Genomic DNA, 22309 nt, shown 5'->3' on the forward strand with positions numbered 1-22309 from the left:
TTCAGTTGAGTGGCAACATTGTGTTTTATGGTGTTTAATTATGATTCAGTCAAAACTGGCGGGGCTTATGATTGCATAGATCAGTTCTGATTTTTCTCAGCAACTTTTTACGTTCTTGTCCTATGAAAGGCTAGATCATCTCGATATAATTTACCAGGTAATTATTATTTTTTATTTACTATGATTATAGTTCTACTCCTTAAATATTAAGTGCTGGTTATGTGCACTGAGCTAAGGTGAACATAGTCTGTTGTCTTTTACTGTCTATCTACAACCAAGTGAGTTTTGTTCTTTACCTAAAGCATATTAATCTAGTTAGTATTATTTCTCAATCTTAAATCTCCATTCCAGTTTTAAAAAAAATGTCCACATTTTAGCCACCTCTCCATGTCTGTCTCATCTATTAGTCTGTCAACTGATTTATCTACTCATCTGCCTAACGTGTTTCACCTGAAGTGTTTTCACATTCTCCCTAGGTCATCTTCCTAAGTGTTTAAAATAACTTTCCCAAGATAATCTCATTACTTCCCCCAAGGAGTCTCATTATTCCCCCAAAGAATGCAGGGTTTCCTCTTCCACACAAAAGCAAGCACACTCTTCTCAGAACATCCTGGACTTTGCTGATAGTTCCTTCCAAAACCTGCACACACTTCTTTTTGATGTACTCTTGTCATTAAGCTTCTGAAAACGAGAGACCCTGGTTTCATGCCCTTGTGGTCACTTGAAGAATTCTCAAATATTTTTTATCTTTAGTCTCGGTCAACTAAAAGCTAATCTAATCTCACTGTTTTTTAAAGAAGAAAAAATTACTTTGCACTTTAGAAACATATTACGGGATCACGGTAGTGGATGTACGAATCTATGCATGTGACACAACTGCATAGCACCAAACACACACCCTTGCACGCACACAGCACGCGCGCACACACATACGCACACATAACCGAACACACACAGCGAACACGTGACAGAGTTGGGCTTACCGCTTCTACAGAGTTGTAGTTTACTGAACTCGAAACGCTCCAATAGTCATTGAAATAGTGAGTTATTTTTACTATTTGGCTCCATGCTCGTATAAAATATCAATCTTAGGTTTCATGTTGGGCCAAGGAAATTTGGCTCTTTCTTATCTCTGGCTCCTCTCGCTCTGTGACTGCGAGTGAGTTGATTATTCTGTGCCTCAGTTTTTGACATTCACTATAAGAATTTAACCTTCCCTGTTTGATGGAAGTGCTAGGAGAATTAATTGAATTGGTGCCAGAATGGGAACAACATTTGATCAAAATTCAGAAAACAGATGAAAAACATCTTTATTCTCAGTAAATGAATTCCCGCACTCATAGCAAAAGGTTCAATTTGTATTTAAAAATATTAACGTACTGCTGTTATGTATTTTACCATGTATTTCCCAGTGGTCTTTTCATTTGATTATTGACAAATTCTAAATGTTAAACTTTGTTACAGTGAGCTTGCTCACTTCTAAAAGCATAAGATACTCCCTGTTTTACTGTAAATATGCTATTATTTATGTCCATAGTAACACGTGATATTTCTATAGGACTTGGCCTCTGGGAGACTCCAGACAGTTTCTATTTATTGCCTTATAATGCTGTACTCGAGTTTTGTCGTCAAATATTAGGTGGAAAAACTGAATTCAAGCAAGGTGATTAACTTGTCCAGTGTATCTCACCAACCAGCCCTGCACCCATAGAACCAACAGTCTTCTATTCTAACCTGGGACTAAAGTATTTTTTTGTTTGGTTTGGTTTGGTTTTAATTAGAAGAAGAAACAACTATTTCCTGCTTTTAAAAAGTCATCGCTATTGAATTTGGAAGGAAATGGATACATCCAAACCCAAGGAAGAGTGATATTCTCAGTCAGCTCATTGAAAAAGGTCCCTCATCAGATGATTACTTGGGAGAACTTGGAGGGGACCCATTCATGGAGAGAACCAGTTATCCAATGTGGAGAATAAATTTTCTGAATAAACTTTCATGGATATCTATCAGTTAGGGAAAAGGCAACTCATTTGGAACTAGGTCATAATAAGATTCTCTTCCCTACCAAAATCTTGCTTAAGAGAAAAACAAAGGCTACTTAGAACAACCAATTAGTATGGCAATCGATCTTTGTGGTTCAAGTCCCGCCTGTCTTTTTGCTTGGATGTCATCTTCAGCAATGTGACATTTTGACCTCTTTCTGTGCCTCTCTTTCTCCACTTATAAAAGATGGGTGATAATAATGTTTGTAAATGACATAGGAATTTAAGGCACTTAGCACAATGCACAAACCTTAGTGAGTACTCAAAAATTGTTGTGTGGAACTGGGTAACTCTAAAGAATGAGGTCTGTTCATTATTTTCTTTCGTTATCACAGTTCCAAGTGTTAGGAAAGGCAAAATAGCTTTTTTTTTTTTTTTCATTCTAATAAGTGTGTTTCTCAGTGAAATAAAATCTGACGCTTTTCATATTTTTGAGATCACAGATGTTCTTTCTTCTGATGAGTAAATATTGTGGAATGTTATAGTGGAAATGTCTTCCAAATATAATTGGTTCAGCAGTTGTTCACCATTCACAGTTTTATTATAGTCTCTTATTGTGTGGAATTTCATGCATTATAGTGTGCGATATGTTAATTGAAAATATTTAGTTTGTGGATTAGAGTTTTGCCAAATCCGCCCTTTTGTGGAGCATAAATACATATAAAATAGATGCCTCTCACTGAAGAATTTGAAGTTCTCGCATGCTGTTTTCATTTTAGATCATAGCAGAACTTCAGACAACCGTTTCCTCTCTGAAAGAGGAGAACAGCCGGCTGCAGCTTGCTGCAGAAAGACGGCTCCAGGACGTTACACAGAAGTTTGAAGATGAGAAGAAGCAGCTGATTAGAGATAATGACCGAGCAATCAAGGTAATCTGAAGACTTCAGTAACCAGTGGTACTAGCTGCTTTAATGTAATTAAAAGGAGGGCTGAAATCCCAGCAGTGGGCAGATGAATGCAGGTATCTGGCTTGTTCACACAGCCTGCAGTAATTCCATTCACTGGACTCTACCTTTGATGTATCCAGTGACTCGGGCTGACTTCCCTCTAAGAGATCACATGCCAGCATAAAAAGTCATTTTTGGCAAGCCCAGTCCATTCACGTTGAACAAATATTTGAAAAATACCCTGTCCTTTCTCTTGAGAACCACTTTGGAACCGTCTCTTGATATTAGGAAGACCGTTTTAGCCCAGTACTGCTGGCTAATGAATTCAGAAGTCAGCTTCCAATTTACATTCTGTTCTTTGCCCACATCCTTTCATTATGCATTCACATAATGAGAAATAACCTGTTTGAGGTTTGGAATGCCAACCATTTGATGTGCTTTGACATAGTACAGGGTAGATGCGTTGCTGCTGAGAACCTAGGCCGTTTCCAAATGGCTTCGGAGAATCACGCCTTTAATAGCAACAGAAAATTCCCTGGACCCTGATTCTTTAGGTGACAGGCAGCTAGATCTCAAAGTAGTTTTTTTCTTGGCTTCATCGCGGCGAATATTATTGTAAGTGTCTACATCATGCTGTGTTTAATCTGTGAGGATAAGCATCTGGAAACCTTTATAAATAAGATTTAAAAGAGAACAAAAATTTTTTTTCTAAGAATTTCCAGCAAAAGATTATTTTTCAGTGATTTTACTTTGTTATAACAATGCTTAAAGCATGTCGAGTAATCATACAAAGCGAGGAAAAATAAAAGAAACATTTGGGTTTTATCACTGCCCTTTTCTGCCTAACCCCTCCGTCTTTCTTTTCTATAGCCTATTGTGGGCAATCTGAGTAATTTACGGAAAAGTTAGTGTTAAAGTAAGTTGCTTTTTAAAATACACTCTTATTTAAGCCTGGACAGCACTGAATGGAATAAAAACCCTTCAGATATGGGCAAAATCTTGGTGGCTATTCCTTCCAGCCTCCTCGCTTAGAGGTGAGGACTTACTTTATTTTGTTCTTAATGAGATTTTCCCTATATATTGCCATCAGTGAGCTTTTTTTTTCCCCCTACATGTGATACATGACAAAAGAAGAGGTTTCTTTTTTTATATTCTGGTAGTTGAAAAAAATATTTGTGAAGCTCTTCTCATTTGTAAATGCACAGTAGGTACTCACTGATCTGTGTAACTTTCATTTTCGAGTTGAATACTTTGTTTAAACTCTTTTAGTTGTATAAAAATTTCATTTTTTTTTTAAGTTTACTTATTTTGAGAGGGAGAGGGAGCAAATGTGCACACATGAGCGGCCAAGAGGCAGAGAGAGAGGGAGAGACAGAGAATCCCAAGCAGGCTCCATGCTGTCAGCCCAGAGCCCAATGCGGGGCTCGACCTCAGGAACCATGAGATCATGACCTAAGCCAAAATCAAGAGTCAGAGGCTTAGGGGCGCCTGGGTGGCACAGTCGGTTAAGCGTCCGACTTCGGCTCAGGTCATGATCTCACAGTTCATGAGTTTGAGCCCCACGTTGGGCCCTGTGCTGACAGCTCGGAGCCTGGAGCCTGCTTCGGATTCTGTGTCTCCCTCTCTCTCTGCCCCTCCCCTGCTCACACTCTGTCTCTCTCTCTCTCTCTCTCTCTCTCTCTCTCCTTCAAAAATAAATAAACATTAAAAAAAAAAAAGTCAGACACTTGAGCCACCCAGACTTCCCTACAAATTTCATTTTAAGTGCATTTCTTTTCCAAATACCATGTGGTAGCTAAGTTCCAAATTTTAAATAAATAGCTGAATCCCAATATACACAGAAAGGGAAAACATAGATTTACAGCACAGTTTCTAGTATGTTTCTTAAGATTAAAAAAAATCTTGAAAGCAATATCACTAGCACAACTGCCTATTTTTAAGTGTTTTTGCAGTTTTAATCCATTTACCTGTCAAAATGGAAAAACACTGTGATCCTAATTTCCAAAAAAGTGTCAGTTCCTAAAGACTGAAATTAAAAGATGGTAGTATATAAGTACATACATAATATCATATTAAAATATAGATTATGTGATATTATGACCTCCAAACACAGGTACCTGAAAATAACTAAAGTTATAATGTAGGTAAGCTACAGTTCATTTTTGATTGACTCAATTAGATTATGTGTAAAGTGAATGACATTTGTGGGTTTGTTTGTTTTTTTTAATAACCTACTTAAGATAAATAATTCATTAGCACTCCTCGCCTTGCTTTTTTTTTTTCCAGACTGTGTCACAAAACATAAAAGGAATAATAGCTAATACTTACTTAACATGTACTATGTATCAGGCTGTCTGCCAGACATTTTTATTCATCACCAATTCCATTATCTCATTTAAGCCTTATAGTAATCTTTATAAGGAAGGCATTTCTATCACCCCCATCTTAAAAGTGTGAAAACTGAGGCTCTGAGGTTACGTAACCAGCCCAAGGTCATTATGTGCCTAATATTTTGTGATATTAAATATTAGTGTTGAAACAATAGAAGCAAAGAGTGCTGGATAAGGAGTGTGCTTGCTAATTATGAAATGTACTTCATCCCACTTTCTGGGTTGGGGATGAGCTGAGCTCCCCAGCTGGCGGTCAGGGAAGGGGACAGAGAGTAAACCTGATTCTTACCCTGCCATAGCTTACAATAAATAATGTCTCCGTGGATCAACAAACCTTCTTTTAAAGTAATTCTTTGGGGAGAAGTTAGGGTATAGAGTAGTCTACTAAAATCCACTTATAAGGGCCACCAGAGTGGTATAGTGTAACCCGATAAAACATTTCTGGAGAATAATTTGGCAACCCCTATCATTATTAAATTGCCTGAGAGGCATGCCCAAGTTTGGACCCATTTCCAGAATTTTCCCTAAGGTGGAAGTTAAAGGGTTGCAGTGAACTTTAGCTAGCCAAAAGGATGTTTGTTCTAGCATTCATTCATTCATTCATTCATTCATTTATCCAATAACTATTTATCAAGGTCCCGTTACATGCTAGGCACCCACAATACTAGCGTTTTCTATTTCCTTTTGGTATTTTTTTGCCATCGTACATGAATTAAAACTATGCACTATTGAAAATGGTGTTGGAGAAGCATATATAAGGATATTGAAAATGTTCACAAGATAGTTTTCGATGAACATGTGGTTTACAGGGGCTCCTGGGTGGCTCAGTTGGTTAAGCATCTGCCTCTTGAGCTCGGCTCAGGTCAGGATCTCACGGTGGGTGGGTTTGAGTCCTGTATCGGGCTCTGCATTGACAGCACAAAGCCTGCTTGGGATTCTCCGTCTGCCTCTCTCTGCCCTTCCCTCCCCCTACCTCTCAAAATAAATAGATAAACTTTAAGAAAAAGAAATTACATCATAGCATTAAGGTGAACATGATTTCAGGTATCGTACGTATGAGGAAAAAAGAGAAGGAAAGCCAAATAGTCACAAAATGAGATAATACTCCAGAATCTGTATTCCTGTTTGTTTTAGAAAGGTCTCTTAAGTTAATTTTACTTCAACAGATGAAAGAAACTAGTGTCAAAAGAAGGAATTGTTGGACTTTTGGACAGAATTTAATATTGGGTTGAAAAAGGCATACATTAGTGCATGCATATTTCCTCTCATAACCCCTCCTTTCCACCTCCTGGCAGGGTGGTGATATTATTTTTACACTGTCCAGGTTTGTGATATTCACAATTTGTCCATAACCATAGCCTTTAGTTTAATACTCATGCTTTAATACTGTCCTTAATGGATGTGGTGCTTACCCCTAGGCCTTTTACCACAGTGACTCCGTTTCTAAAGTTTTTACTTTGATTTGGTTCTTAATTGGCTGGATTTCACCGTCAAGTTGGTTTTGCAAGACTCATGGTACTATCTTCTCTGAATTGTTCATGTTTAAGAATGTCTGCCGATTAACCTTTATGTTTGAACAATACGTTAGATGAGCACCATGTTCTTGTTCATATGTTTTCCCATGAGGACAATAAACATTGCTCACCTAGCATTTAATATTGCTGTGGAGAAGGCTGAGCAACACTAGGCTTTCCCTCATGTAAATGATTTGCCTTTTTTTTTTGAGAGATTCCTGAAGAAGTCTCTCTTTATTGTGTTAACTTTGATAGATTAACCAGGATAAATTCAGTTGTTAACCAGAATAGCTCTACCTGTTAAATATTCAATATATGCTTCTGAAGCTTAGTGGTTCTCCCCTCTCTGTAAATCAAATTTATTTGTGGTGTCTGCATTTTCTCTAACCTGAGGGAAGGGAAAAGAAGAGCTCGGAGGTGTGTGTGTGTAGTCTGGTTGGGGTTCACACAACTAAATGGGAGAGGGCATCTGATGTCCCTGTGGGGTTTGAATTCTCCCAGTTTGGACTGTGAGAAAAGGAGATGAACGGGTGGAAAAATGGGTAAATATCCAGGCTGTCTCCAAGAAAAGTGAAGGGGTCAGGACTTAAGGGATCCACGCCAAATTGGGATAATTCAAACTCCAAAATGACATCAGATGCCCTCTCCCGTTTAGGTTGCTTTTTTTCCTCCAGATTTGGTGATATTAATGAGATTTCTCAGAATTTTGTTAACTCATAATGAATGATGATTTGGAGGATATTGGCAGATATGGAAGTTGTATCGTGATGCAATACTCTAGTATGCTCCAGAGTTATGTTTCTTTCCTTTTTTTTTTTTTTTTTTTTTGTATTGTTTCCCTTACTACCCTATTTCAGGGCTTCAGTGCATTTTTGCTAGTTTTTACTTTTATTTACTTACTCCATTTGGTGTTGTAAAATCTGTTTGATCTTAGAAGCCCATTTGACTCCTTTATAACATTTAACAAGGAACCTGTGTTGGTCAGCTATTGCCACAGTCATGCCGCATAACAAACAGTGCTGGCTTGGATTCAGGCTGTTGATTGGCTGCATTTGACTCCAGGCGTTAGAATGAGTTCAGGCCTTCCTCTTCATGGTGGGTTATATGAGTACAAAATGATGAGTAGGAAAAAACATCCCTGCAACCACAGCCTTATTTTCATCCACATCAGCGGGGCAGGAAAATTATAGAATCACTCTAGAAAGAGTCCATGAACATCTATGAACAGTGATTTAATCTCCCACAGAAACAATCTCTAAAATCTCCCTCAGCCCCATGGCAATACATTCCTAGTTTCTCTCTCGTTCTGAAACCCTCTTTCCCACTCCCATGCCTTGTCTCCTCTTCCTCCTTTTAGCACTCACATGTTGGTATTAGGCAAGACCTCTTCTGTTTTGCCTGTACGCATCCTGGACAGTCACACCCCTTCCATGTATGTAGCTTCCATGCAAACGAATTTTGAATCTTCATCACCACCTAGACTTTTTTCTGAGCTCTCAATCCAGACTTTTCTTTTAAGTGTATTTATTTATTTGGAGAGAGAGAGCACAAGCAGGGGAGGGGCAGAGAGCAAGGGAGAGAGAGAGAGAGAGAGGGAGAGAGAGAGAATCCCAAGCAGGCTCCACACCATCAGTGCAGAGCCCTACGTGGGGCTCAAACTCACAAACCATGAGATCATGACCTCAGCCCAAACCAAGTGTGAGACAGACACTTAACAAACTGAGCCACTTGGGTGCCCCTCTCAGTCCAGACTTCTAACTACCCTTGCATGTTCTCACTTGGATGACCCATTAGGCTGCTCAAACTAGACATCCTGTAAACTGAACTGAACTTCCTCTAACTCTTCCATTGCCCCCGACCTGTTCTTGTTGTGTTGATAATCTGAATTAAAGTACCACCACCCGGTCACCCAAATCAGATTCTGGAAGTCCCCTGAAATGAATCCTTTCCCTCCCTCACCTCTCTGAGGTCAATTGCCGGAAATAATGCCTAAATATCTGCAAACTCCTACCTCATTCCTCAGTCACTAGTTCCTGTCTTCTTAGACCGTCATCTTGTTCCTTACCTATCACAATCCCTCCTTTGTAGAACCACTACCAATAACTCAGCCCTCCCAACTCTATCCGTCCCTCTGTCGATCAGGTAACCTTTCGAAAACACGAAGATGAGCATGTGGTATTGCTACTTAAAATCCACCACTGGCTTTCCGTTGCCTGCAAGATAAAGTCTGCCTGCAAGATAAAGTCTATACTTGCCAGCATGGCATACAAAATGCTTCATGATCCAAATCAGCAGTTCTCAGGGTGTCTTCAGACCCCTGTGGGTCCCGGCTGCCTTTTCAGGGGCGCCACAAGGTCAAAACTATTTTCATAATACCCCTAAGACATCATTTGCCTTTTTCACTGTGTTCCGCATTTGCATTGATGGTATAAAACCAACGGTGGATAAAACTGCTTGTGTCTTCGCACAAAACGCAACATCGTCACTAAACTGTATGAGTAGTGATTAGTTTCTTCGCCACCACATACTTGTGCTCTAAGACGAAAATGGAAGCCATCAAGTGCATTAATTCTATTAAATGTCAACCCTCGAGAACACATCTTTTTAATATTAATAGGAGGTACGCACAAAGCGTGCTGCATACTGAGGTAGGGCGGTTGTCTCGAGGAAAAGCAGTTCTGCATTTGTTTGAGTGTGAGCTGAACTCTAGGCCCTTGGAAGGAGCGATTGACAGGCAAACTGTGCTTATTCAGATTTGACTATCTGGCAGAGGTGTTCTTGAAAAGGAAGGAAGTCAACCTGGCACTTCAAGGACAACCACTGACTATATTGTCACTAATGATAAAATTTGAAGTTTCAAGCAAAAAATCAGAAATTTGGAAAACTGGGATCAGCACTGCAAGTTTGACAGCTTCCCAGTACGTAAAGACTTTTCTGATGAGGTCAGTGGCATTACTAATGATGTGAATGGGAAGAAGGGGGAGGGATATAATGAAGTGTATCAACATTTGGAAGATGTATGTAACTCAGTGAACCAGTGTTTTCCAAATGACCAGTACCTGGTATTACCAACTCTCGTGTGGGTAAAAGATCCTTGCAGAGCGTAAAAGAGAACAAGGGATTTTAATGTAGCAGTGTGCAAAGTTCACCTCTAAGGGTTTCAAATGGCATAGTGCAGCCAACTTTTAAGAATCTGCCACTTGTCAGGGTCCCTGGGTGGCTCGCTCAGTTAAACACCTGACTCTTGGTTTTGGCTCGGGTCATGATCTCATGGTTTCGTGAGCCTGAGCCCTGCATCGGACTCCGTGCTGACAGTGTAGAGCTTGCTTGGGATTTTCTCTCTCCCTCTCTCTCTGGCCCTCTGCCACTCGTGCTGTCTCCATCTCTCTCAAAATAAATAAACTTTAAAAATGTAATAATAATAAAAAAAAAGAATCTGCCACTCGTCAAGTTTTGATGTTGTCCAGAGGAATATCCACAATCATCTGAAAAGGCTACTAAAATACTCCTTCCTGGTGCACCTGGTGGCTCAGTCAGTTAAGCATCCGACTCTTGGTTTCTGTGCTTGGTTTCAGTCGGTTGAGCGTCTGACTTCAGCTCGGGTCATGATCTCGCCATTGCTAAGTTCAAGCCCCACATCAGGCTCGCTGCTCTCAGCACAGAGCCTGCTTCAGATCCTCTGTCCACACCCCCCTCCGCCTCTCCCCTGCTCACACTCGCTGTCTCAAAAGTAAAAAAAAAAAAAAAAAAAAAAAAAATTAAAAAATAAAAATTGAGTGCAGAAGCAGATATGAGAATCCAGCCACCTTCTACTAAGCCAGACATTCAAAAGATTTGGAAAAAAGTAAAACATAGCTGCTCTCCTCACTAATTTTTTTTGCTTTGGAAAACAGTCATGCCTTATGAAAAATACGATATTTATAGTCACACATAATGGATTCATGACTTACTTTAGAATGAATTTGTACACACATATTTTAATGTTCCTTAATTTTAACTTCCAATGTGGTCAATATCAACAGAACACACATAAACAAAACCTCTTCTGAGTTTTTAAGAGCGTAAAGGGGTCCAGAGACCAAAAACTTGGAGAGCTTCTTGTCTAGATGCTGCCCTTTTGTCCACCTCATCACACGTTCCTCAGCATTCGTGTTGAGATCCCACGAACCGTGTGTGAGGTCCTTTCCTTATTTAAGATTTAAATGTCGTCTTTTCCGTGAAGGGTCAGAGTAGGAAGGTCTTGCCAGCGTTGGCCACTCCTCTAGTGACTTTTCTGCTGCGCTGTGACACTCGTCCACAACCTTTTATCCAAAACCTTGATGTTGGATAGGTTTTGCAAATCAGGGTTTGCAGATTCCAGGAAGGTGATTCGAAGCTTGTCCTTTACCCCCGGTGGGGTGGGGGCAGCACGCTGCACCCAGACACGCGAGTGCACAGTGAAACGTGCCGGTATAACAGAGAGAGGCAGAGAGAGGGGCAGAGAGAGGCTAGGAACCCTCACAGCAGCAGGCAGGTTTTCTTGTCTCACAAGTTAAACCACAACCTTTCAAAAATAATTTGTGGTTTCTGGAGGATTTTTGCATTTCAGGATTGCAGATAGGCGATTGCAAAACTTGTCTTTTGATTAATTCCTTCCTCACCAACTAGACTCTGAGCTTCTTGAGAACGGGCCCTTGCTGCAACATTTGGACCAGGGGAAGTGCCAGAAATGTGCTGAATGAATGAACGATGCCGCCTCATACATCCAGGCTCTCAGCACTCAGAACGTCAATTCGTTCTCGTGTTATTCATTCTCATGTAAATATTTTGGGGTGGTATAGCAGATATCCATAAATAACTTCGATCTTGTGATAACAGGGAGTCGTTCCGCCTGATTCGGTGGGTTCAAATAAAATACCCTGCACCTTGCATATATTATCTGAGAGGGTAATCTGCATACACCAGGGGAAGGCTCCCAAAAGGCTGTCCACTGAAGCAAAGTTATCTGAATGTTAGTTGGCAAATATCCACTGAACTCACAGAAGTTCACTGGGGGAAAATTGTTAGAAATAGTTCTATAGAAAGACTGTGGAACATTCTTCTGGCATCACTGCCCCACCAGGGCTAAGCCCTTTCTTTGAAGCTGGAGTATTGAAAGTTCCTCACTGTGAAGCCAGATGTCCAAGCAGAGATTTCATATCAAGGAGAAATGTTGTAAAATTTTTGCTTGCAGGCATAGAAAAGAGATTTTAAAGCATTGATGCTTCTCTCCCTTGGCCACTGACTGGAGTTCACGAGAAAAGGTCGGCTGCCAGTAGGACATCTAGAAATCTGGTCTGTATTACCAGAAGGGCTTGAGGGGGGAAAAGAGAATATTTCATAAGATTGGGCAATTCTCACTGTGCTAAAAGCTTACAGGAATCCATTTCCCAAAGAATAAAATTACAAACCTCATTGTGGGGTTTTAGTAGCATTGAGAAACAGAAAGAAATCTCAGTGCCTAGCATCAAATGGCTTTGTTTGGAACCTGTTCATTATTTAATTCTTGTCTCCCCTGCATGCATGTCCTAAGGGCACAGGGGAAGTGGCATTTTCTTTGTGCCCTCCTGAATTAGAATTAATAATGCTAAGAATAGAAATGTATTTTCCATCCCACCCAAGAAGGCTTGCCTGCACCCTCAGAAAGGAAGACAGAACCATTCAGTCATACTAGCAGAAAGCCTAAGTGCCATTTTCCAGGAAGAATGCTCTGGAAGATAATTGGGTACCGTGTGGTAGTGAATTATGACCTCGCTTCCTAGAGCAAGAAGAAGCAAGAACAATAAATGAGCCGAGAAGAAATGAACATTCTCTCCCACCCCCAAAGTAGTTTACCCCATACCTTTCCTTCAGTTCTGTTCTCTGGCCAAATTTTATTTTATTTAAAGACGAGTTATTTTATTATTTTTTCAGTAGACAAAACTTTCAAGCGTTATGAAAAATTCCTTCGGCCTCTGGGACACTGCCTTGTATATACTAAGGGATCAATTAGGGTTCGATGAAGGAATGCGTGAATGACTGAGAGCGATTCAAAGAATATAGGTGAAAACAGATTCTGCTTCACCAACGGCTGGGTAAACTCTTTGGAAGTCACTACATGAATTTTATTACTGCATGATCCAAAGTATGAACTGCTTTGGTGAATCAAATATCGGAATATATCTGCATCAGTTTCTTTTATATTTTAAAAACTTAAAAAATAACTATTTAGAAATATTTTAATCTTTAATACTTCTGAACTATATCAGAAACTATTACAAAGTCAGTATGATGAATATAACGAGCACTGAAATACATTAACCGTAAGCCTCCACAACCAAAATTACTGAATGATTACTATGTGTATACATAGTGTATATACACATAATTATATATATTCACGTACATGTGTATGTTCAGAAGCACTGGGTTAGAAAGAATTTTAATTGTTAGAAGGCTTGATCATGATTTCATATATTCATTATATTAAATAATTTTGTGATGTCTTGCTTTAATTGGCTGTTTGTCCTCTCTCTCTCTCTCTCCCTCTCTCCTTCTCTCTCTCTCTCTCTCTCTCTCTCTCTCTCTCACTCCTCTCTCTCTCTCTCGAGCAGAGAACCTGGGTTTCTGTTGAGTCTCGGGTGACTCTTGATAAACCTCTCTTTTACTGCTTATCAATAGTGAAATTTATGCCTCTTCCTTTTACAAATCATAATACTATCTCCTGCTTCCCAGGATTTATTCCTAAAGAATTCAACTTGTTGGGGTGCCTGGGTGGCTCAGTCACCTAAGCATCCGACTTAGGCTCAGGTCATGATCTCGCGGTTCGTGAGTTCGAGCCCCGCATTCGGCTCTGTGCTGACAGCTCGGAGCCTGGAGCCTGCTTCCGATTCTGTGTCTCCCTCTCTCTGCTCCTTCCCCGTCTGTGCTCTCTCTCTCTCTCTCTCTCTCTCGCTCGCTCTCTCTCTCAAAAATAAATAAACATTTAAAAAATAATTTAAAAAACGCAAAAAAGACTCCATTAAAAAAAAAAATTCACCTCGTTGCTCTTGTCTTCTGTACTTTCTCCCCCACCATCAGCATGGGTGACAGCAACACCCAGTCGGTGTGCTGGCCCGGGCTTGTACTACCTGGAGCGAGCTGATTGTTACACTGTTAGGAATTCTGCCAGCTGAATCCGTGTGCACTGCTACAAAGCCTTTTTGAGAGCCAGTTATTCAGTATTTACTAGAATACTGCCGCTACAAGCGTTCCTTTGCCCCTACTTTCTTGGTGAAACCAACTGCCAACTCTTGGTCACCACGCACATGGTGCTGCTCAACCTTCTTAAAACAAGGAGGAAATGGATGGGCAGGTGGATAAACAGCATTCTGTTATCCCTCTTGCTTCTCTCGCTAGCTGCCGACCAACCACTTGCTCTGCCTTTTTGGGTATGTGCTATATGATTCAACTCTTCCAAATGTTCCCTTAGCGTCCCTTTTCCAATCCCAACATGATAACGGGAAGTTTGCAAAGTGACCTGTTACCTCTTCTCTAAATTCGGTGGTGTTTTCCCATTTCTACTCGTCCACTGACTCAATGCAGCACTTGACCATATTGACCAACGGTTTTCCTTCCAGAACAGAGGTTGGTGAACTTTTTCTGTAAAGGGCCAGATAGCAAATATTCTAGGCTTTGTGGGCCATATGATCTCTGTGGCAGCTCTTCGGCTCTTGCTTCTGTGGTGTGAAAGCAGCCTTAGACGATATCAACAAATGGGCGTGGCTGTGCTCCAATACAACTTTATTTTTATAAAACTTTATTGGGCCCGTGGGCCATAGTTTGCTAACCGCTGCTCTCGAAACTCACTCTTCTCCTGGTTTAGACGGGCTTTCTCTTATTTCTTTCCTCTACTGGTCTCTCTTCCTCCCTGTGGGTGTTCCCCGAGTCTGTGTCCCCGGCTTTGCTTCTCCTTTTCCCTTCCTCCATGAGCTCATCCCCCGTGTGACTTCAGCTGTCACTTCTACAGGGATGCTTCCCAGAAGCCTCAGCCTGGTTCCCAGTTGTTCTGTGTCTCACACTGCCTGTAAATCAGCTTCATTTAGAGAATGCACTATTTCAGATGCAGTAACTACAACGCTGGATTAGCATCTGCCCTTCCAAACTGGCTCTTCTTTAGTCTGTCGGGGTTACCCCCAGTCTTTCTGTTTCCTTGTAGAAATGTTGGGGTCATCTTTGTCCTTTCTCTTCCTTCATCCCAACTCATCCCATTCTGGTCTGTCCCCAGAATGCTAGAATATATTTCTTATTCCTCTGCTCTGACCCTTCTTCAGAGCCCTTCTCAACTTGCGCCTGATTGAAAACAGCCTCCTCTCAGCTGGCGTCGCTGCCAAAAGTCTCTCAGCTCAGTCCAGTATGAAGAACTCTGCCAGAGAAATCTTAAATCGCTGATTTCCCTGCCTTACCAAGGGTGGCTGGAAATCAATAGGAAGAGACTAACAAGCCAGTGGACCAAAAAAAGCAAAGGTATGGACCCAAAATTCAATACCCAGCGAACCTGTGAACAATATGCTCATTCTCATTCATAATTAAAGAAATGTAAATCAAAACTGCAAAGTTCTGAAGGGCTCGGCTGCCACTTGGTAGGCATAAATTTTGAATCTGAAAAAATACCTGAGAATGCACGGTTGTTGGAGCATAAGCGGGGGCAGCCTCTGTGGAAGGCAGACACTTTACAAACACACGGCCTTTGTCTCAGCAGTTCCGCAGGTAGGAAGTGATCTGTGGACACACCTTTGAAGACAGGCACTATCTTTGTAACATTACTTGAGCGAAAAGCTAGGAAAACTATGAATTGGGGTACGCACATCCATACAAAGGAATACCACGAGGCCATTTGAAAAGAATGAAGTAGGTCTCTGTGGGAAATGAGACAAGATCGCTAGCATGTTGTGCGTGAAAAGACCGTCACATACATTTAAATTTGCTCCGATGGGTCTCAAGATGGCGCAAGTGGCCATTTGGGGGGATAGGGCTTTTTGGTTTTCATTTTCTGTGCTTTGATGATGTTTTAATTTCTTGGAAGATCACATTAGTAGACTGAACTTAGAGGGTTGCTTCTAATGCAAGATCCAGACCTTCTGCCAGGCTTTCAAAGCCCATCCAGATTTGTCAGTATTTCTCCACATGGACATTCTGTTCTAGCCAACTGGTCTCGCTGCTCCCAAGTCCGTGTCAGTGCCTCCATCCGGCCTCCATTCATGCCGTGTACCTTCCATTCATGCTGCGGCCTCTTCTCCACCGCTCAGACTTGTCAAGTATTAGCAAAGCCATCTCAGGGTCCCACCTGCCTCCTCCAGGAAGCCTTTCTGACTGCCCCTCCCCGGGGACCTTCTACTTTCATGAAGCTCTCAACACTTACTGATTCTTTCATTGTTTCTGGTTTCTGCATAGCACCCACATTACTGGGCACCCCAAAATATGGACTTAGTTGATTTAAAGAATATAATTTCTGGGGCGCCTGGGTGGCGCAGTCGGTTAAGCGTCCGACTTCAGCCAGGTCACGATCTCGCGGTCTGTGAGTTCGAGCCCCGCGTCAGGCTCTGGGCTGATGGCTCGGAGCCTGGAGCCTGTTTCCGATTCTGTGTCTCCCTCTCTCTCTGCCCCTCCCCCGTTCATGCTCTGTCTCTCTCTGTCCCAAAAATAAATAAAAAACGTTGGAAAAGAATATAATTTCTCATTATTACATGCTAAGTTTTGAGTCTATTGTGGTATTTTTTAAAGGCAGTTTTAAGCATATCATCACCAACCTTGCATTTAAAAGAAGTAGGGACACACACACACACACACACACACACACAAACTGCAGTTAAATATCTAAGGCTTTGGGTTGGCAAACTCCTCTTTTAAGACGCAGACATCCTTGGTGTGTTAACATACTAAAAAAGCACTTGAAGTCGTTCACGCTCTAATGTGAGATTGTTTAATCAGACTTTCTTCCCAACAATTAGATGAGATCATCTCATTTGTCGGACTAGGAAGTGGTATTTGGAGCAGAGAGCTACAGGGTATTTAGGGGCGTGGGGCACAGAGCTGGGGCAGGGCCGGCAGCTCTGAGGGCAGGTGGGGAGGCCACAGTGCACAGGGAGGAGGCTAGACAGGGGTGGGAGGAAGGGCCCCTGGATCCCGATGCCTGGTGGGACTTTGTCATCAGCTTTGTTGCTACAGAAGTGTAACACCTGACTTCCTAAGTTTGTCTGACTCTATTTTATATGATTCCATGTTGATAGGTATAGGTTGAGATTTGGGTAGCTTTTCACAAAAGGAAATAGGGTGGATGTATATATGTATGTGAGTGTATGTATTTGTGTATGTGTGTGTTGGTGTGTATATATTTTTCCAAAAAAGAATGAGTGTGCATACATATGTACCTACATGTATATTTTCCAGCAGTGATTACATATTCTTAGTGAGAACAGGGTAAAGCTGTGAATAAACAGTTGTATTATCATTGTTTATTCTGCCTAAATGTGCCTTATAAATCATGGAACAAAATTTAAGACACGCCTAGCTCATTCTGCCGCGTGTGTGTGTGTGTGTGTGTGTGTGTGTGTGTGTGTGTGTGTTTAGGGAATTTGTTGCATAAGGAAACATAGAATGTAGAGAGTTAATTGATAGCTTTACCGGAATATCTAAGGAACTAAATCAAAATCAGTAAATGAATCAAAATAAATCTAGTTTTTGTATGTGTATTGTGTTTTCCAAACGCATACAATTAAAAAGCAAAGAAAAAAAGAACTAACGTGATGCTGTTGAGCCGTCAGGAAAGACCAAAATGTCACTTTCAGGTTGTCACTAGGAGGCTGTTGCTACCACGGCACAGAAGTAGCAGCTGAAACCAAAGATTTGGAGCGCAAGAGATCTGGGGTGGTTGGTGGGTTACAGGAATGCTTTAATGTTGGAAGCACACAGGAAAAAGTGGAATTAAAAACAAAGAAACAGCCCCCATTTTCTTCAAGAGAGGCAGAACGCTTTTGCTTTTATGTTTCTGTCACTTGCTCTAGGATTCTTCATCAAGCCCTCTAACCACCTAAATAAATATTCATATAGCTGTTCACCACCTCATTAATAAAACAAGATTTGGTGGTACAATATTTCAGAGTAACATGTGATTTGCATCTCACCCTTGTTTAACTTTAAATCTCAAGCAATTAATAAATTAGACTCGAGAGCTTTTTAAGAAGTAACATGTTCCATGCACCACAAATTGCATTATTTTTATGTGTAAATAATGATGAAAGGAGAGATTGTTCCTTTGATGTCTATAAACTACGCTGTAAAATATGCAGAAAACATTCTTGAGTTTAGTTGCAGCCAAAACAAATAGACTAGTTCATAAAACAAAGCAGCAGCATTCTTAGAAACAAGCATTATTTTTCTTTTCATCCCAATGGCTTTTTTTCCATCATATATTCTTGCCATTCCTCGTGGCAGATTCATTCCAAAGGCAAAAGCGATGCTGACCTGCATTTTCTCATCCAGAGACTGGCGGCTTCTCAGAGTTCTTCTCCCCAGTAAAGTTGTTTTCCTCTACAGCTCTGACCGGACCCCAGCTGGACCTGCCAGGTTTTGTGCGTTTTTGTCGGTGGTATTTCATTGTTGCTTTAAAACCTATTTCAGGGGCGCCTGGGTGGCTCAGTCCGTTAAGCGTCCCTCTTCGGCTCAGGTCATGATTTCGCGGTTCATGAGTTCGAGCCCCGCGTCCGGCTCTGTGCTGACAGCTCAGAGCCTGGAGCCTGCTTCGGATTCTGTGTCTCCTCTCTCTCTGCCCCGCTCGTGCTCTGTCTCTTTCTCAAAAATCAATAAACATTAAAAAAAAAATTTTTTTTAACTATTTCAAATTTTAGCAAATATTACCTGTGTCCCTCAGAGATCTATTTACTTTCCTCTCTGTTTTCCAAACCGGCTTACCTGGTTTTGTTTTATTTTTAAATAGTATCTGCAAAGTCTACAAGGTCTGAGTTTGACCTGTTTTTTTTCCTTTGGCATAGTTAATAAATAGCCCCTCATTGTAAGTTTTAATCTATCACAGGAAGGGTACAGCAACAGTTTGGGCTCCTGTTAGAATATAGAACAAGTTCACTATTAACATCACAAGGTGGTTTGTGACCTACATTGGACCATGTATTTATTCTTCTCTGAACACACTGTATGTAGTATACGATTCAATACTAGGTGCATATGCTTATTTGGAGAGGCCAAAGATGTACGCTTACTTAACCCCAAATCCCTCCCAGCCTAAACAGTGGCTATTCTTCCATGGAATCAGCTTTGCTGTGGCCCCTGTTAACCAGTCTACCATTTCGCTTCTTGGCCTAATGTGCTTTCATTAAAACTGATCCTGGGGCGCCTGGGTGGCTCCGTCGGTTAAGCATCCGACTTTGGCTCAGGTCATGATCTCACAGTCCGTGGGTTCGAGCCCCGCGTCGGGCTCTGTGCTGACAGCTCGGAGCCTGGATCCTGCTTCAGATTCCGTGTCTCCCTCTCTCTCTGCCCCTCCCCCGCTCATGCTCTGTCTCTCTCTCTCTGTCAAAAATAAATACACATTAAAAACAAAAAACTGATCCTGAGCTCTGAACAATTAAAATAACAGCCTTGTCTATCAGATCCTGTGTCGTGTCCCCTCTAGCTGAGTTTTTCTTCTGATTTTTCTTCTTGATGACAGGTTTCCACTTGAGCTCACCATCTCCCTGTTCTCAGACATCGTGTCCTCATTCCTGTATTCTTAACAAAGCTTAATGAGCAGAGTATTCAATATAGTGGATTCGTGTGAAATGGTTTCCTCTTCTACGAACTGAAATCATAGTCCCATATGATTTCATTGATTACCAGAGTCTTTTGGTTTTTAACTTATTTATTTTGAGAGTGACAGAGACAGCGTGAGCAGGGGAGGGGCAGAGAGAGAAAGGGAGAGAGAGAATCCCAAGCAGGCTCTGCACTGTCAGCGCAGAGCCCAACGTGGGGCTCGAAATCACAAAGCCGCGACCTGCGCCAAAACCAAGAGTCGGACGTTCAACCAATCGAGCCACCCAGGTGCCCCTGATCACTAGAGTCTTAAACCGGGAAAGAATCTTAGCGAATTGGTCCCCTTGACCTCACTGACCTCCTATTCTCCCCATCCTCGTCCCCCATCCCACAAATAAAAATCTTGAGCCCACGCGAGGGGAAGAGCCTGGCCACGCAGCCGTCGGCAGCGTGAACGCTTGAGCCCCAAGCCTTTCGAGGCTGTGGTGTTTCCCTCCTACTCCACGTGTTCAAACACACATGGACATGGAGGTGCTATTTTTACTTTAAAATGTAAGTGAGCTGCCAGAAGGGATGGGCATCTCCCTCACACTCTTTCTTCTGTGGCTCCTTGTGTGACCCCGGCAGAACCTCCCCGTGGCTTTTAGAGTGGGGCTCAGCAAAGCCATTTCTCGTCTGAACCGTTTAAGAAACATTTCCTCCGCTAGTTGGCTTTGGTGCTTGCTGTGATCTTTTAAAAATTATCTTTAGCTGTCCTTGGAAACAGGATGTTCAAGGCCAATTTGGAAAAGAGGTCATGATTTAAAAAGTAACGTTCTAAACACTTCACCTAATTTAAAGAGCATTCCAGAGGCAGGAAATGTTGACGAGTAAGGATCGCTTCGGCCTTATAGATGCGGAGGGGTCGGCAAAGACACTTGGGCCAAGACGGGTTGGTGAGGAGGCCGGGGAATTTGTTTTGCAAGAAGAGGAAACCAATCATTTTGGGAATCCATTTAGTTCAAATGGTTTTATGCGTGTGATGCCAAATGATCAATGAATAAATAAAAGGGGTCAATACCTTGGCAGCAGAGGTTTTTCATTTTGGAAGGACGCTAGCACAGTGGAATGAAGATGGCAGGCTCTGGATTCCTTTGAGCGATTTTTCGCCCTTTGCCAAACTGTGAAGTGTTACATGAAACCCGATCTTTTTAATGTTACCACTGTTTTCATTTCTCTAAGGCTCAAAGGATCCTCTTGGATTATCCTGCATGTTTTGCGTTGAAGAGAGGTATGGGGCTTAATCACATGGGTTCTGGAGCCCGACTGCCGGGTTTTAAATCTTGGCTCGACAATTTCGAAACCATGGGGCCTCCGAGAAGCTACTTAACCGCTCTGTGCCTCAGTTTCCTCCTTTCAAAAAAAAAAGTGGAAGTGATAATTCAACTTATAGGCATTTCTGTGAGAATTAAAAATGAGGTAATGCTTGAAAAGCATTTAGAACAGTGTCTTCTGCTAAGAAGTCCTACTACGTGATCATTAAATTATGTTTTCAAGAGACCCTATGCAGTAAGAATTCAAGTCTGTTCAAATGTAACCCATAGTAAGTAAACCTCTCTTGACCCCCTTCCCCTTCTAGTGACCATCTCTGCTTCATTCCTACTCATTTTTTTGTTCTTTTACTTCCGTCCCCATCACCCCACAGAAACTGATCTTTGGGTTGCCCGTGGCTTCCTTTCGCTAAATCCACCAGACTCTGTCTTTATCTGCTTGACTCCCCTGCAGTGGAAGGCAGCACACCCTCTGTCACATCAATGGGCCTCTTTTGCCCTCAAACCCCACTGTTCTTCAAAGGGATTGTTCTGGGCTTCTCTTTCTAATTAGGTTCGATGACCTCATGTAGGCAGTCTTGGCCACTACCGTCTATATTTTGGAAACAAGCAACTTTTGGGACACCTGGGTGGCTCAGTTGAGCCTCAGTTGAGCCTCGGTTGAGCCTCAGACTCTTGATTTCAGCTTAGATGATGATCTCATGGTCGTGAGTTTGAGCCCCACACCAGGCTCTATGCAGACAGCATGGAGCCTGCTTGGGATTCTCTCTCTCTCTGTCTCTCTGCCCCTCCCCCATTCTTGCTCGTGAGCACACTCTCTAGTGCGCCTTCAAAGTAAATAAGTACACTTAAAAAAAACAAAACTGGCAACTTTCTATCTCTACCCCAGATCTCTCAGATCGGACTGCATTCCAGATCTTTCTGGAAGCTTCTTGGTTATCTATACAGATTTTGACATGTCCTACAAAAATCTGAAAACCCAACCATGTCCAAAACTGAGATGATTACCCAAGCCCCTTGTACCTGATTCTGCTCCTGTGTTCCCAAGTGTAGTTAATGGCTGTCCCTCCCTCCTTCCCACAGGCAGCCGGTCCCCTGGTTCCGATCTTCACTTTGTCTTACCCTCTTCTCTGCACCCACGAGACCCTTCCCCCAGTGCGGGGACCCACCAGCTTGACTCCCCTCAGCAGGCTGCATTCTCCCCTCCAGTCCCTCCTCCACACCACACCCAGAGTGATTTTTGCTGCCCTGGGCCCCCATGAGCCTGAGGATGCGGCCCAGACGCGCCAACCAGGCTCACGAGACTCTACGCCTGCCCAGCCTGACTCTGCCACCTCTCGCCTCGCCTCCCTCGCCTCCCTCGGCCCCATGCTCCCGCCATTACTC

At 42.1% G+C, this 22309-nt stretch overlaps 1 protein-coding gene across 9 annotated transcripts in view; it reads left to right on the forward strand.

The window, feature by feature from the left end:
* CEP112 (centrosomal protein 112) overlaps window positions 1-22309 on the forward strand; it is a 415035-nt gene that overhangs the window by 323508 nt on the left and 69218 nt on the right. For 8 of the 9 annotated variants that reach the window (XR_009614106.3, XR_009614109.3, XR_009614111.3 and 5 more), the window contains one exon: window positions 2762-2911. The exons of the other annotated variant lie outside the window; for it this stretch is intronic. Coding sequence is in view for 2 of the 8 variants with exons in the window: in XM_060645622.3 (XP_060501605.1) it covers window positions 2762-2911 (150 nt within the window). In the remaining 6 variants the exon portion in view is untranslated. The remainder of the gene's footprint in view (window positions 1-2761; window positions 2912-22309) is intronic. 9 annotated transcript variants of the gene reach the window in all.

Source organism: Panthera onca, chromosome E1, assembly GCF_046562875.1.
Source record: "Panthera onca isolate mPanOnc1 chromosome E1, mPanOnc1 haplotype 2, whole genome shotgun sequence".
Lineage (NCBI taxonomy): Eukaryota > Metazoa > Chordata > Mammalia > Carnivora > Felidae > Panthera > Panthera onca.